An 18,060-nucleotide genomic window follows, 5' to 3' on the forward strand; every position below is an offset into this window, starting at 1 on the left:
AAAGGCTGTGAATACTTGTGCTTTCTCAATTTTTTTATTTTTAATAAATTTGCAAAAACCTCAAGTAAACTTTTTTCACATTGTCATTATGGGGTGTTGTTTGTAGAATTCTGAGGAAAAAATTAATTTAATCAATTTTGGAATAAGGCTATAACATAACACAATGTGGAAAAAGTGATGCGCTGTGAATACTTTCCGGATGCACTGTAACTGATTGGACGCAGTGCTATTCACATTATCATTGGTTTTTCATGTTGTCATTCAAAACATGGATGGAATGAGCTATATCAACATTCTATCGACCATGTCTTATGTTTCTATTGAGGAAAAGTTATTTGCAATAATTAACTTTATCTTTTTATTGCCCAGCCCTTCCCGAGGCTAAAGCTTTGGGCAGAGGGGTATTATAAAACAAAACCATGAAAATGAATTTGTGCAACTGTTGTATAATATATAAATAATGTAAACAATGCTTCCTTTGGTCAAACATTTGAAATGCTCAACACATTTTAATGAATACATACAAACAACAGGTGCTTCCTTTTCCTTTGACAAATTAATATTTAACTAGTACAATAACTAAAATTAAAACTATAGTATTTTCAAAATATAAATGAAAGTGCAACTACAGTAGATACATGAAGAAAACGCAGATAAAATTACCCATAAGGAATAATCAAATCAAGTAAGTCAACTCCAAAATAAAGTATTATGTATACTCTTGAAAAAATATAATTCACAGTCTATTATTTCACCGTTTATCATTCTTTTTGAATTATAAATAAAAACTTTCAGCTAATCTAAGCAACTCTCTTTTAGATAAAGAAAAGAATGCTGTTACTAGCTGAGGAAAAGTGCTTCTCCATCCTCTGACAGCTCTTTACCCATGTCAAAAAGTTATTAATGATAACTTAACAGGTCACATTAATAATCATGGAAATACATATGTTTTGGATGTGTATATGGTCTTATAGTGAGGCAGCAGCTGCTGCAATAGCTGTTGCTCCTATCAATGCAGATGTACATTTGAGAGCATGTACAGCTGTATGCCCTATGCATCGTGGTTTAACAGTACATTTATTCCATGTGTGCCACACTGTATCTTCTTAGAACACACAATGTAAAATAAGCCCCAATTTATGTTTAAGTTGTGGCACAAGTGCCAGGGCATTGTCCTTTACGTTTATCCTTCCATCAAGTCAAACGCTATTTATTTTCACAGCTCATTCTACTGCACTCATGTTTTCCTTGCCTCTAACCAAACTTGAATTCCATCTTGAGTGCAAACAACTATGCTCACAATAACTTGTTGATGACGGGTTAACAGATTACCCTGCCCGACTACACTGGTAATCATGTGAATACTATTATATGATTGATTAAAATGTATGTTTTTTTTTTTGTGTTGTTGCTGCTTTAATAAAATGGTGTATCAGGCACTGCATATTTTTATAACTGAAATAACTTTAAGCCCTGTAGATTGGTTGATTTGTTCCATTTGAGCAGAGACCAGCAGTAAGTGGAAACACAAGAGCAGCATCTCGCATACACACACGATGTTTTATAGGCATCAGAAAAGAATAGCTGAAAACTAATCAAATCCTCAGGTAAGTTCAACTGTATAGTCCAATGGGTGGTTAGCTCCAGTTAGCCCAGTGGGTGGTGAAAGCTTTAAGCTTAAGGTCTCCTAGTGATTCAGCTGAACACAGAGATCACTAAAGCAACTTCTTTAAGGGTGGAAGATAGACTCAGCGTTAAATGTAAGTTGCATCTGTTTTCTCTTTTATCAAATGTTTTACTTATTTGTTAAATTCAGTAAGATTTTTTCAGATTGTCAAAGGTCCAACTCATCATCATAACCACAGGTTAGCCTTAATTATAACTCACAGAGTTGAAATTTAAAATTTAAATATTACTCCATTAAATCAAGTTTTTTTTTTCTGATTATTACTTAATTATGTTTGATTTGGTTCTTCCCTCACCAATACATCCAACGATTAGAACAAAGGCAGTGCATAGATACTTTCAGTAAGTCAAGTGTAATCGTGGAAACAATTTAGGTCAGTTAACATCAAATGTAAATGAGGAAAACTGTTTAGATCAACTAACATTAAATTATAGTAGGACCCCAAGAGATGCTCTGTACACAGTGGCTCCCCTTCAAACAAAATTGATCAAAGCACATTGAAACTCAACCTGGTTTAATGAGTGTGCTTGAGCTCTAAAATTAGAATGTTGAAAACTGGAGTGTAGATGGAAAACAACAAAGCTGCAGGTCTTTCAAACTGGATGGTCAGAGAGCATTAAAAAAAGCTCTCTTTAAAGCCTGCATAGACTACTATTCAAATATAATAGAGAACGACAACAATAATGCTTTTGTACTGTTTAGAACTGTGGCTAATTTAACAAATGGGAATTCAGAACTACAGTGGAAAAGACCAAAAAATATTGAGATGATTAAAAATATAAGATCCCAGATTTCGGCATCACAGTGCATACAAGCCTGGCAAACCCTGTCTTGCCTTGCATTCAGCACTTTAGAAATTCTAATTCTAACAGAAATGGAAGTCTTAACTTTAACTTCTAAAATGAAACTTACTACTTGTTCCCTAGATCCAGTGTCAACAAAACTAGTAAACCGCTCAGCACTTATTCTTAGCATTTTCAATAGCTCATTATTGCATGGCACAGTACCTAATGTACTAAAAGTGTCAGTCATCAAACCATTACTTAAAAAAGTCATACCTAGATCCACATATACTAATTAATTATAGACCCATATCACATTTACCCCTTCTCTCTAAAATACTTGAAAGAGTATTTGCTAATTGGCTTCAGTCACTCCTTACACTTTACAATTTACTTGAGAAACTCCAGTCTGGCTTCTGCACCAGTCATAATACAAAAACTCCACTAATGTGTGTTGTAAATTACATTCTGATATCGTCTGATGAAGGAAATCCCACTATAATTATGTTGTTAGACTTAAGAGCAGCATTTGACACAACTGACCATTCTGTTTTACTGCACAGGATGGAAAATGACAGTAGGCTAACAGGCAACATTGCTGCCTGGTCTTATTTATCAAATCAATTCCAGTATGTACAGAAATGTGCTGTCAGTACTCCATCATTAGACAAAGAAGTGAGATATGGTGTTCCGCAAGGTTCAGTACTGGAACCTTTACTGTTTTTACTTTACATGCTTCCACTGGGATCTATCATTAAAAACTTAATGTTTCTCCAAAATTGTCCTTGGACAGATGCGTTAGTGAATTAAAGGAGTAGAAGGATGAGAAATACTTGTCTTTAAATACGGATGAAACACAGATGTTAGTTACTAAAGCGAAGGACACTGACTGCAACAATATTTTGTCATGATTTAACTAAGTTGGAATCACCATTAGTTTTACTGAATCAGCCCACAATCTAGGCGTTATCTTTGACACTAGCATGTCATTTAAAGCTCACATTACAAAATTGTCCAAAACATGTTTTTTCCATCTTAAAAATGTTGGGAAATTAAGGCTTTTTTCTAAATATCTGGGGTACTGAGATATTAATTCATACAATTATTTCTAGTAGGATTTCAAGGCGTTATTCACTGGATGTTCAAATTGTTCTTTATAGAGCGCCCAGTTAAGATTATGGCAGGTTTCAAAATCCTCCTTTTAGTAAATAAAGCCATAGCCAACGTCCGGTTTACTTATCTGAACTTATTATGACTGACAAATGAAAGTGCATGTTAAGATCAAGATGCCGTTAATAACAGTGGGAAGTCGAGCCTGTGGTTACAGGGTCCCAAAGCTATTGAATGGTCTGTCTGCTAGGATAAGAGGTGCCCCTTTAATCTCAGCTTTTAAATCCCAGCTGAAGACTCACTACTTCAGTTTAGCATAACCAGAATGGGGCCGAATGCTGATTAACTGTGTATACTACATCTCTATTGCGAGTCATTAGTATCAATACATAAATAATATGTTATTTATAATTTGCTACTACCACTTCCCTACTCTGTTTCTCTTCTCAGTACTCACAATTGGCACTTGGTGCCACTGCTCTACTGCCAAGTTGTGTGCCTGTCTATGGAAAATTCATTTCTGATAAAGAAGCACTGGAATCATTGGTTAGAATGGCTGCCCCAGCACTGATTCTGCTGTGGAAAGGCCAGTAGGGGGAGGCAGCTTGTTGGTCGAAGTCTCCAGGACTCTGAATAAATCATAATCCTCGTATGCGATATAACATATTCATGCATTTTGCTTTGTAGCTTGTACTATTACATTTTACTGTACTCCTGAGGTGGCAATGATAGATGTCCGATCTAGATCTGTGAAGATTACTTGTGTTCTGTTTTGTGCATTGTATTTACTAGGGATGCACGATAATATTGGATTTATATTTGTATCGGCAGATAATGGGTTAAAATAATTTTATCGGCATCGGACCGATGACTAAATTGGACCGATAATTCGAACCGATATTGATGACGCATTCACTGTGTTCCGGACGTTTAGGCGACGCTGGGCTACTGTGCGAAAATGTCTGCGGTGTAGAAGTTTTTCAAAGTGAGTGAGAGTGACATAAAATATGCCATTTGCAACACTTGTTCGACTAATGTTTTGCGCGGAGGGACCAAAGTGCGAAATTTCAATACCACCAACTTAATTACACACTTGAAGACACGCCATCCTGACAAATATGCAGAATTCCTCAGAGCAAAAGAGGAGAATCCTGCGCCACCGCGCACAAAATCAAAAACTGCAGTTGCTCAACGTGTTAAGTTACTTGAAAAATCAAAGAAATTTGATAAAGATAACCCTAAAGCTAAAACAATTACTGCAAAGGTGATGGAATTTATTGTTCTGGACGATCAGCCATTTTCTGTTGTAGAAGATACAGGATTTCGAAGGCTGCTTGAGTATCTCGAGCCCCGTTACCAGATACCCAGTCGCCGTTATTTTTCGGACATAGCGCTTCCAGAGTTGCATAAAATTGTGGAAAGTCATGTGCACACACTCCTTGCTGAAGATGTCACAGCCATAAGCTTTACCACTGATATATGGACATCTGATATGAGTGCTATTAGTATGCTTAGTTTAACTGCTCAGTGGATCGACCGCAAGTTTGAATTGCAGAAAGCAATCTTGCACGCCCAAGAATGCTCCGGATCACACACGGGTGCTGCACTCTCTGTAGCGTTTAAAAGAATGTTTGAAACATGGAAAATACCCAAAGAGAATGTTCATGTAGTATTACGAGACAATGCACGCAACATTGCAAAGGCTATGGCGGAATGCGGGATCCCAAGTTTGCCATGTATGGCTCATACTTTACAGCTTGCCGTGAACAATGGCGTACTATCCCAGCGCAGTGTCTCTGATACAATAGCGATCGGCAGAAAAATAGTCGGTCACTTTAAGCATTCACAATTAGCCAACTCGCGTCTTAAAACTATACAAACTGAACTTGGTATGCAGCCGAAAATGCTTCAGCAAGATGTTTCGACTAGATGGAGCAGCACATTCTATATGCTGCAAAGCTTGCTGGAGCTGAAAAGAGCCCTTGGGGCTTATGCCTCCGATTTTGAGTTACCTGCAACTCTAACGCCTAATCAGTGGGGTTTGATCGAGAACATAATCACACTCCTTGCTCCATTTGAACAACTGACAAAAGAAATTTGCCAGTCTGAAGCCTTGGCTTCTAACGTTATTCCCTCAATTAATGCCTTAAAACGACTGTTGACAAAAAGTGCTCATACTGACTTCGGAGTCAAAACCAGTAAAAGCACTCTCTTGGAAGCTGTAAACAATCGTTTCATTGAGATTTACAAAGAATCCATGTACTGTGTTGCCACTATTGTAGACCCGAGATACAAAGACCGCTATTTCGATGCAGATGTAAAATCACTGGCATTCAAAATGTTGCAAGCTCAGGTGGAACTTGCATCGAACGAAATGCAGACGACTGAATCACAGATAGATGGTCCACAACAGAAAAGGGCCAAGAGAAATGACAAAGTGGCTTGCACGCTCTTCGAAATGTACAACGAAATTCTTGAAGAGAACACATTGATGCCTCGGGAAAACAGCCAGATGACAACAGAGGTGAGTTAAAAAAAAAAAAAAAAGCTCTGTGGAGATCTTTACAACATTGTTTTAAGTAAATAACATGGGCTGTCGGATATAATATCACTATTCTAACATAATTCGAATGTATACAAAATCTTGGAAGGCAAGAAAGAAAAACGGCAATCAAATGTAAAAAGAGCGGTTGTTGGTTTTACCTCGCACTAACTTTGGCTTCATGTTACTTAAGACGTGCTGGACACTTTTGTGGGATTTTACAGATCTGTTTTTGCACGTAACTTTTTAGAATCAGTCTATGCATATTTCTAAATTGTTAACCCATATTGTTATTAGTCATTAGTTAAACGGTCGGCATCTTCTGTGTTAAACACAACCATTTTAAAGATTGCTAGTTTTCATCAAGCGACTGAGCCAACTATAGCCTATGCTTCTTTGCTTCATATTTTTGTTCGGTGCGTGTTAACTAAATAGTTTCATAAATAAACAAACTCGTTTTACATTTTTTTGTTATTTTGAAAAATGCTGTCTGCTAATAATTGATTATAATACTTTGTTGAGGTCTTTCAAGTATTTTGTGTAACATTTAATACACTTGTTTCATTTGTAAAACACTTAAAAGGGTCACAATGCTTCAGTTTATTTACTGTAAAAAATAGACAAAGGGATATAAGGTCCTCTGGCCTCTAGGGGAAAAAAGAAAAAAAATGACTGCATTTACTTTGTTTGAGCAATCACTGACAATTTTGTTTGTTTTTCTTTTGAACATTGTCTTTAGAAAGTGCCAGTGCGGTTTGTGTCTTATTTCTCTTTGCGTTGCTTTTTGTGGGACAGCCAATCACATTCATGGAAGACACTGTTTTCAACTTCTCTTAAGCAATAATGAGCAACTTGTAAGCAGATCATGATCATGCCCAATGCGTCGATCGTGTTGCATTCAAAAAAAATCATATATCCTCCCTATGGCATTTGCCACTTGATTGACATACAGGGCGGCCAGTCTGAGATCTCTTTTCTTCTAACACATTAGTCATCCCGCACGCACGATCAAACGCGCGAGCTACTGCAAAACTCCGGTTGTGATCTAGTTAGCCTTCCAATTTATATCGACTAAAGAAGGGATTTAAAAAAAAAATTTGTTTGGGCAGGGTATGGGCTGGATGTGGAATTGGAAGAGGATTTTTTACTCACAATGTCACAATCAAAATGCGTTTGTCTGATATGTCAATCTATCATTGCTATTCCAAACAAGGAAAATGTGGAAAGGCACTTTCGAACTGTTCATAAAAACTACGAAACTGACTTCCTTCTGAAAAGCGATCTGAGAGAGAAAGGAGAGGGAACTAAAATCGCCGTTAATCGGACAGCCGTCATTTTTCACATTCAGCTGAAGTCTGGGGCTCATGGACAGTTTTGGAACTTACTCACAGAGAAAAAGTTCCCAAAAATGAGGAAATGTGCTGCCTCCTTGACTGCATTATTCGGCTCTACTTATTTATGCGAGTCAGCCTTTTCCCATATGAAGATTATTAAATCCATGTACTGTAGTGACCATAAATGTATTGAATTGTTATTGTGCCATAAGGGTTATTCAGTTATGCAAGGTATGACAACATATATTTTATGTATAATGTATACTAAGTGTGTGTGTATATATATATATATATATATATATATATATATATATATATATATATATATATATATATATATATATATATATAAATTTTTAATGTAGGTAGATCATTTCGATCTGGTCATTTTAAAAGTAGCTCGCAAGCCGAAAAAGTGTGGACACCCCTGATCTACAGTGAAAAGCAAAAATATTAATAATAAAATGTTTCAAAAAACAGCAAATACAATACAGACATGCATTCAATTCAAATGTCATATACTTATTTTTATTGTAAGGATTCTAATCTTAATCTGACAGCCCTGGTAAAAGCCAAAATGCAGATCTATTTTTTAGATATGAAAGATGACACAGAATATAATACTGTATATGTATGCATGCTACTTGGCAGGTGCAGGGATTTCTTTCTGAAGCACCAATCCCGAGGAATGAAAATCCACTGAAATATTGGAACAACAACTGGAGTCGGTTTCCTACCATTGCCAAAGTAGCACGCAAGTTCCTGTCAGCCCCATGTACTAGCGTGGATAGCGAGAGATTATTCAGTTTGGCTTCTAATGTGATCAACGAAAAGAGAAACAGAATTTCCTGTGACAAGGCAGAGATGCTCTTGTTCGTTAAGAAAAACCTCCCCAATCATGCTTAAAAAATAGAAAAGAATGATAAGCCTCCAGAAAAAAAAAGTTACTTATTTCTTTACTGTTGTACGCTTTTCTGATTTTTAAAATTATAGATTGGTTAGATTTATTCCATCAAAAAAGAAAGAAAAAATGTTACGTGGTAAACTATTTAATACTGCAGACTGTAAAACAAAGGATCAGATAGCCAGTCAAATGTGATTGAGCAGAAGCCATTTTAATGATTGTAAATAATCTGCAAAAGTTGTTATTCTTAAGTTGTATTGCTTATTTCATTGTAATTGTACATTTTACCATTTTTTTTCAGTTTTCATTTTTTAGATTATTGTTGAATTTGTTGTATTTGTTCCATCAAAAAGAAAGAAAAGTTATTTAAAGCAAAAACCTGTAGAACTGTTTCCCATATAACCAACAGGTAGCCAGCTAAATGTGGCAGATATCATTTGTTTTTAATGATTGAATGTGGTGTGCAAAATTGTTATACAAATAAATGTTCACTTTGTCTGTAATTCTTGTCCAGACAGATCAAGTCTCATTTTTCTCTGTATCTTATAAATATGTATATCGGCATCAGCAGATAAGTACATAGACATTATCGGATATCGGCATCGGCCCAAAATTCCCATATCGGTGCATCCCTAGTATTTACCCCACTTTTTGACACCCATTGCATGCCCAACCTGAATTGCCTTTTCCAGAATCTCTTCCATGTTTTCCCTATAAGGGTTTTTTAGGGAGTTTTTTCTTGTCTTTTTAAGGAGTCAAGGTTGGGGGGCTGTGAAAAAAACATGTCCTGTTAAAGCCCATTGCAGAACTCCTTGCTTTGGGCTATATAAAAAATAAATTACTGTTGTTGTATTTGCTTTCTCACAGCACTTATAATAAGGTGGGTAGCCACTGACCAGGTTTTAGATCCTATTAATATCTGTATTAGAAAATCAATCTCTAAAGCTGTGAGCTGGATAAGTGGGTCAGGAAATGACTAAAAAATTATCCTCTTCCAGTTTTCTGTATGCACTGCATAGAAGTTAAATCATTTGCTGTGACTGAGACTTTAAATCGCTTTGTTTTTAACCAGCAGTAATTTACAATGTGGTAAAAAAGACAAAAGTGGAGTAGCTAGTTTGACGCAATTTGATGCCTATGTGTGTTCATAATAATATAGATATTTAATTCCAATATTTTACTAAGTAAGGGGGAAAAAAAAAAAACCCAACAACCTGGTGACTCAAGGGTATCTAACATTATCTGTTCATTGAAACTTTGGTAAAGTAACAGAAAAACATTACATATACAGTACATTGACAATATTCCTAATGCACAACTATGAAAACGTAAACAAATAACTGAAAAATTTGTCTTTTTATTAAAGAAACTGGTTGTACAGAAAATTAACAATCACTATGAAACTAATGAGTTTGTAAGATTTGTCATGGGGTTACATCTGTTCTAGATAAAAATGATTAGTTAAAAGCAAATACTGTGCAAAGTTTGCCTTACCATTGTGGCTACAATTAGGTTAACCTAACAAATCCCAAATTCATTCTTTACTCATAAACATATCAAAAATACAGTATCATAAAAACTTTTCAAAGTTCAAAATACATTATACAAAAAAATTGTTTGCAATGTCATGTTTGTCATACTTATATCTAAGATGCTCAGAAAATGATAACTGATGGATCTATACATTTGTTTAATCAGTTATCACAAATTGAACATGCTTTCCCTTCCACTTACAAATGAAGGACACAAAAATGTTGAAAGGCAGCTTAAATACCATCTATAAGGTAGACAAACGTTATAGGTCAATCTGTATGCTTACTTCACCAACCTTTTTCCCTTTACTGTCATGTTTCTATCCAAGACTATGTGCAAAAGAAACTGATTATAAACTAAAATCTGAAAAAAATACACAAGCAATATATGAGAAAAACAAAGATGCTTAAAAGACTTGTTCATATTAATGTAAAGTATAAATAAATGTTATACAGCGGGGCAAAAAAGTATTTAGTCAGCCACCAATTGTGCAAGTTCTCCCACTTAAAAAGATGAGAGAGGCCTGTAATTTTCATCATAGGTATACCTCAACTATGAGACACAAAATGAGAAAAAAAATCCAGAAAATCACATTGTCTGATTTTAAAGAATTTATTTGCAAATTATGGTGGAAAATAAGTATTTGGTCACCTACAAACAAGCAAGATTTCTGGCTCTCACAGACCTGTAACTTCTTCTGTAAGAGGCTCCTCTGTCCTCCACTCGTTACCTGTATTAATGGCACCTGTTTGAACTCGTTATCAATATAAAAGACACCTGTCCACAACCTCAAACAGTCACACTCCAAACTCCACTACGGCCAAGACCAAAGAGCTGTCAAAGGACACCAGAAACAAAATTGCAGACCTGCACCAGGCTGGTAAGACTGAATCTGCAATAGGTAAGCAGCTTGGTGTGAAGAAATCAACTGTGGGAGCAATTATTAGAAAATGTAAGACATACAAGACCACTGATAATCTCCCTCGATCTGGGGCTCCACGCAAGATCTCACCCCGTGGGGTCAAAATGATCACAAGAACAGTGAGCAAAAATCCCAGAACCACACGGGGGGACCTAGTGAATGACCTGCAGAGAGCTGGGACCAAAGTAACAAAGGCTACCATCAGTAACACACTACGCCGCCAGGGACTCAAATCCTGCAGTGCCAGACATGTCCCCCTGCTTAAGCCAGTACATGTGCAGGCCCGTCGGAAGTTTGCTAGAGAGCATTTGGATGATCCAGAAGAGGATTGGGAGAATGTCATATGGTCACATGAAACCAAATAGAATTTTTTGGTAAAAACTCTACTTGTTATGTTTGGAGGAGAAAGAATGCTGAGTTGCATCCAAAGAACACCATACCAACTGTAAAGCATGGGGGTGGAAACATCATGCTTTGGCGCTGTTTTTCTGCAAAGGGACCAGGTCGATTGATCCATGTAAAGGAAAGAATGAATGGGGCCATGCATTGTCAGATTTTGAGTGAAAACCTCCTTCCATCAGCAAGGGCATTGAAGATGAAACGTGGCTGGGTCTTTCAGCATGACAATGATCCCAAACACACTGCCCGGGTAACGAAGGAGTGGCTTCGTAAGAAGCATTTCAAGGTCCTGGAGTGGCCTAGCCAGTCTCCAGATCTCAACCCCATAGAAAAAATTGGAGGGAGTTGAAAGTCCGTGTTGCCCAGCGACAGCCCCGAAACATCACTACTCTAGAGGAGATCTGCATGGAGGAATGGGCCAAAATACCAGCAACAGTGTGTGAAAACCTTGTGAAGACTTACAGAAAACGTTTGACCTCTGTCATTGCCAACAAAGGGTATATAACAAAGTATTGAGATGAACTTTTGTTATTGACCAAATACTTTTTTCCACCATAATTTGCAAATAAATTCTTCAAAAATCAGACAATGTGATTTTCTGGATTTTTTTTTTCTCATTTTGTCTCATAGTTGAGGTATACCTATGATGAAAATTACAGGCCTCTCTCCAGACGAACTTGAAGTGGAGAAGGACAAGCAAACGGTGATTGCATTCACTACACTTTTGGCACGCAGACTTATTCTGTTAAATTGGAAGAATTCTAACTCTCCTCTGATAAGTCAGTGGGAAACCGATGTTTTATATTATTTGAAATTGGAAAAAATCAAATTCTCAGTTAGAGGATCTGTACAAACTTTTTTCAAAACCTGGCAGGATCTAATCAATATTATTTTAGAATAAGAGAAATAACTATTACCGCATTTAATTCCCTTCTCCATCTCTTATTTACCTATATAATTTATTTCTCCCTTTCTTTTATTTATTGTTGCCTTATTAAAAAGCCCTAAGCACTTCTCCTTTGGCTTAGCTCTCCTTCTCAGGGGTGGGGTTTAGGTTTAGGTTTCTTTATTTAGTCATGTTTACACAGGAAAACATGAAATTTGCCTTCTCAGTTGCATCTAATAACAGGTAACAGACAGAATGAAATAAAACAGACAAACAGAAATAAGAAAGGTTAAGGTAAGGCAGTTAGATAAAACATATTTATACCAAAAAAAAAACAAAACAAAAGGTAACAGGATATATATCAAAACCTTAAACATTATCTCCAATATTTCTTATTGAAAAGTCGTATGGCACTAGGAAGAAAGGAGTTTCTGGAGCGATTTGTGTGGGTTTTCAAAGTGGGTTTGATTTGTCTTCAATTTTGTTTGGTTATAAATTGATCTATTTGTATGGAATGATTACAATAAAAATTAATAAATACAATATAAAAAAAAAGAAAATCTCTTATTAAAAATTTGTGTGCATACTAATGTTAAGCACTGTATGGTCATTTACAATTTTATTGCTGTATCACATTTGTAAATTTGTGTAAAAAATGGTGTTTACAGTGAATTATACTATATAACAGTAGCTCCAAAACATTTTAAAGGTACGACCCAGTTTTGGATGAGAATTTTGTTTGCAACCCCCCCAAATTATTACCGTATTCAACCCCATTCGTAAACAAAAAACAGCTGGCAGTAAAATACCGGTAGTTATCAGATAATAGAAATGCTGGCGCCATCTGTTCCCATTACCGCAATTTGCCTTTCTTCTTCGAGTTTGTTGGCCATACCCAGAGACAACCTTCTGGAATATAAAAAACAAAGACAACAAGGATCGCATCCCCCTTGTTGTCACCTACAACCCACATCTTGAAACACTTCGAAAAATTATAAAAGAACTTCAGCCAATACTAAACAATGACCAAGCACTGAAAAATGTATTTCCTGAACCTCCCCTCCTGGCATACAGACAACCACCAAACCTTCAACAACTAATTGTCCGAGGCTCCCTAAGTGAACCAACAGAAAATGGCACATCTCCATGCCTACAGAAAAGATGCAAAACATGTGCCCATATCTATGATACAGACGGTAGAGTTATACCACACTGTTGACTTGAACATCACATAAAGGGATCATTTTCCTGCAGATCATCTAATGTAGTCTACCTAATTTTCTGCATGAAATGTCCTGACACTGCACTCTATGTGGGAGAAACTGGACAAACACTCCTCCAGACAATGAATTTACACAGGTTCCACATTAAACATGGCAACACAGATGTTCTTGTGGCGGCCCACTTCAACAGCCATGGACACTGTGAGAAGGACTTTAAAGTCACAGTGCTTATGGGCAACTTCAAAACACAGCAAGAGAGAAAAGAATGGGAAGTTAAACTCATGCTAAAATTTAATACTTTACAACATGGATTGAATAAAGACAAGAGTTTTATGGCCAGATATGAGGATTGTTTACATCTCTCAGAATGACAGACAACCTGTCTACAGACCCACATTGTTTTGAAAAAACTCATTACAAACTTCAAAAGACTTTGTTGGACAGTTATCTTATCCAGAGATCTTGACAATACATTGTTCTTTTCTCTCCTGTTAAATTAACCCTAGCCTGAATGAATCTATTAATTTTTTACATTTAAAATTTCTCATTTAAATATTTACCAATGTTGTTTCTTGTCCTAGAGTGTGTATATAAACATAGGAAACTTCAGTTTCTGTATTACACCTTGCCTGAAGAAGGGGCCTGAGTTGCCTCGAAAGCTTGCATATTGTAATCTTTTTAGTTAGCCAATAAAAGGTGTCATTTTGCTTGGCTTTTCTCCACAACGATCGAGAAAACGCTTGCTAATTATTTTTAATCGTTGCTCGACGGCACTGGTGTCTTCTGGAAATTTCAATTCGTCTTTATTTATAAAAGCACCTAAGTGCGAGGAAACATTTCCAAGCTATGCACTGTGTTGGTGAGTGACAAGTACAATATCGAATATTCAACGATAAGTACGAGCTACTGTATACCCATTTTGTTAAAGATGGATACATTTTTTAAAAGGAACCTTCTACGTCTGGCAGTAATAAGAATAAAAAACAGACTGTACAACGATGAATATCTCAAATATGGTTTAACTGTTATTTCCAATAATACCTAGTGTGTAGTTTGTCGAGAAGTGTTGTCAAAACAAAGTATGAAGCCGTCAAGTGCTCTCCGACATTTAAATACCAAACATTCATACAAAAAAGACAAGCCTGTGGAATTCTTTGAACGAAAGCTAAACTACCTCCACGAGGAGCAAGCCACCACCAATTTAAAAAAGCATTACTAGAAAGTTTTTTTATACAAAAGCCAGTAAGCTACATACAACTGGCGAAAATCTGATTTTACCGACAGTTGTTGATATAGTGAAAATAATGGCTGGTGGAATAGAATCTGACAAGCTCGAAGCAATATCTCTCTCCAATATTGTAATACGATCCAAAGAAAAGTAAGCGGTTTGGTAAAAGATATTCGGACACAGTGCTTGAAAATATTAAGTGCACCTACTTCTCATTACAAGTGGACGAATCCACAGATATTTCCAGCTCTGCTAGCGGCGGTCGCAGTGCTACGCAATCTGGTTTGTACCTGTTTTCATTGTAGGTGGCGGTCCAACTAGGCAAACGATGCCGTATGTACTTCATCTGCACTGAAGTGTTCAGCACCACGATCATCTGGGGAGCGACCAGCCAATGCTGGTGCCTCCCTTTCGTTTTCGATCTCCAGATCACTTGCACCAAAATCGGACTCCGACAAGACAGAATTCAATTCTGCGATAATATGCAAAACGTCGTCCACCGTGTGTTTTGCTTTGCACACTCGCTTCGCTCATCCACTAGATGCTGTTGCCGTGTTTGTTCTTAGTTACTCACGAGTACCCATGATTTACACATCAAATCCGAGTAAAGATAGTCTGTTTACCGTTAAGAGTGAGTTGTTTTTTTGGACGTTTACAGCGGATTATCGCCCAAGTCGACATCCGCTCTAGAAGTGACCCACTCTTTGGGAAACTCTGCTATATAACAAAGTGATTTTGAAGTGTTTCAGTCATATTTATTCCAAGTTAATTTTCAATATTTAATGATTTGCTAATAATTTCTGTTTCATCTAGAGATTTACCGTATGAGGAATACAGATTTCACGTTTTAATCGCCTTGTACAGATTAAAACAAGAGACAGTGTATTCCCTATAATGACAGATCTGTAACACGTCAGACCATTTCACTTACATTAAAAAAAAAACTGGACCTACAGATTTTCAGCTGACCTGGAATTTCTTTAGAATGTAATAGAGTTAAGCGTGAATACAGTTACTACCATGATCGACACTAAGAAAGGCAGACAGAATAAGAGAGGAACATGTTTGTTTGAAGAATTTAAAACAGAAGCAAGTATTATACGCAAGTTATTATGACTTGTATTGTCAAGTCTCCGTGGACTGTGCCAAGTCTGCCGATGAGTTTGACTTGGGTACCCACGTCGGCTGCTTAAAATGCAATGCGAGTAACCGCAGGTTCTTGCAAACATTGGAAAACAAAAGTTGCCCAACGCAACGCCAATTTAATCTCAAATGTAATATCGCACTTATCCCATGCTGCATGTTAGGGGTGTGGAAAGCCTGTTGATTTATTGTACCCGCATACTGTATTCCTGGCGATTTCACATGCAATTAAACACTGAACATTTCACTTGAGAATTATCGGTGGGGTTCGATCACAAGAATCAACACATTCTTTCTAAAGCGTTCCATCTCCATGTTACAACAGATCTGTGGGGTTAAGTCGCTAGTTAAGTTTTTCCAAAGATACAAACTAACAGTACATAAAGTAAGCACAAAGTACAACCATGAAAAGCAATTTAACAAGGCGAGTTCATTCGACAGAACGCCTACGTAAGTAAAGGTCTGGGTTAAGAAATTATAATACATTAACTTCCTCGGGGTAATAAAAAAAAAAAAAAACGACACTTAATACATTACCGAATAGAAAACACTTTATTCAGCATTTAATATCTACTAACCTGTTAAAAGAATATTTGGTCTCTTCATGTTCTCTTTTTAACTGTTTACCACACGTGCTTTAACATCTCATCGCATTGAAATGGACCTTTTTATTTTGTCGCACATACTTTTGCGATAGGAGTCAGTCGACCAAAAATATTTTTAGTAAAGCAAATCCTTTAAATGTAAGATTAAATATTTACTGCTAATACTTTTACAACCAGACCGCCGTGACCCTGTAGTTAGGATACAGCGGGTTGGATAATGGATGGATGGATACTTTTACAACATTTACATAATTTTCTTTAAAAAAAAAAAAAAAAAAAAAAATTTTCAGGCAGTTTATTGGAAACGTGCATTACGTCATTACAAGGCGCCGGGTGGTAGGGTCCTTAACTTTTAAAAGTAAGAATTCTTGTATGCAAATAACTTCAGCCAATAATACAAACATATATACCTGCAATCTGAAGACTATGTAAAAGTTACGCATTAACTTTATTGTGCGTGTTTTCTAACGAGGAGAGGATTTAAAAAAAAATTATTTGAGGTAAAGTTGTGTCAGTTGTTAATGTCTTTTTATCAAATACGTTGAAAAATGTACTAGTTTATACTATTTTGCAACTATTCTGACATTTTTAGAACTTTTTCTTAGTTTTGTCGTATATGAAGCATTCGTTATAGCGGGACATTGTCAAATCCCAATGGTAAAACAACCGGTAAACTATTGTGTTTAATTTAACAGTTGACTCGCTGTAATTATTTTCCAATTCATGGTAACTATATATTAAATTTTAATACAACTAGCCGACGCCCGCCGTAGCATACGGCGGTGTAAGAATAGGAACGGAAAACGGTGAGAAAGGAATTCAGAAATCAAGAAGAAATAAATACTTCTTGAAAGACGCAGTGTGCATGTAGAATTTCCGGCCAAGTAGGATTACATGTGAAAGCGATAAATAAATCAGGCTTTCCGAATTTACGTACTATGGCCATGGCATCCTGATAGTTTTGTTGCATGTATCTTGGACTTCCTGGAAATGTGGACGGTAATATGATCATTTTGCCTACATGAACGTTATTTTCAGCGTTTGCTTGCAGTGCGTCTGATAAATAACATCAACATGATCTGCGCGTGGAACTAAGATAGTTGAGACGCGCGCCCTCTGTTTTAACATACGCATCTACGACGTACTGTTGGAATAGTTTGCCGCTGGAGTGCAAAATACTAAATGTATACCTCATTGATAATCTGTACGCGTAAAATTGGCATTGAGCAAGCCTTATTCGCTTGGCGCTTCTTTTATCGGGAATGTTGTAAATCTTTGTTCCAGCCAATGTCTCCGTAAGGGAATAAAAGTGGGTAAACCATAGGATCGCAATTCATATTGAGCGTGGAAACCTGTTTACAGGAGTTACCTATGGGATAGATGCAAATGGCCCGTTCGGCAGGCGTTTCACCATCTTCTCCGACGAAAATCGCTGCAACATCGGTGTACAGGTCGGGGCATTGTATCGTCGTAAATCCTGCCCAGGGTTTTCCATGAAAACCGTTCGTACAGATGCTGTTGGATTGGACTGAGCGATTTCATGCATGTGTTTGTATGATTTAGCGAAGCGGTTGATGGTTCTGAGCATGGAACCTAGCTGGAGAAGTACATTTTCGGTGCATGCTGAGTTTGCTTTATTTTGTAAAACTACTTCAGTAGCTTGCGCTGTGTCAAAAACATACAACTGTCCATATCCTGGAGAGGTAGAAGTGTCAGGGTATAGTGGAGATATTTGGTGATAAATTTGCCCGTGTATTTTAAA

The 18,060-nt window shown here is 36.7% G+C and overlaps 2 protein-coding genes across 4 annotated transcripts in view; one reads left to right on the forward strand and one right to left on the reverse strand.

The window, feature by feature from the left end:
• Positions 1 to 16,429, reverse strand: part of ak6 (adenylate kinase 6) — a 76,510-nt gene extending 60,081 nt beyond the window's left edge. Inside the window, exon 1 of one of the 2 annotated variants that reach the window (XM_051930161.1) lies at positions 16,272 to 16,411. In XM_051930161.1, coding sequence (XP_051786121.1) covers positions 16,272 to 16,299 — 28 coding nt within the window. In that variant the 5' untranslated portion in view covers positions 16,300 to 16,411. Of the gene's footprint in view, positions 1 to 16,271 lie in introns of both variants that reach the window. The other variant, XM_051930162.1, reaches the window with a different exon arrangement.
• Positions 16,430 to 16,628: 199 nt separating this feature from the next.
• The window catches only part of rad17 (RAD17 checkpoint clamp loader component), a 139,931-nt gene continuing 138,499 nt past the window's right edge, over positions 16,629 to 18,060 (forward strand). Inside the window, exon 1 of one of the 2 annotated variants that reach the window (XM_051930084.1) lies at positions 16,629 to 16,656. The gene's annotated coding sequence lies outside the window, so the exon portion shown is untranslated. The other variant, XM_051930083.1, reaches the window with a different exon arrangement.

Source organism: Erpetoichthys calabaricus, chromosome 7 (assembly GCF_900747795.2).
Source record: "Erpetoichthys calabaricus chromosome 7, fErpCal1.3, whole genome shotgun sequence".
NCBI classification, from domain to species: Eukaryota; Metazoa; Chordata; class Cladistia; order Polypteriformes; family Polypteridae; genus Erpetoichthys; species Erpetoichthys calabaricus.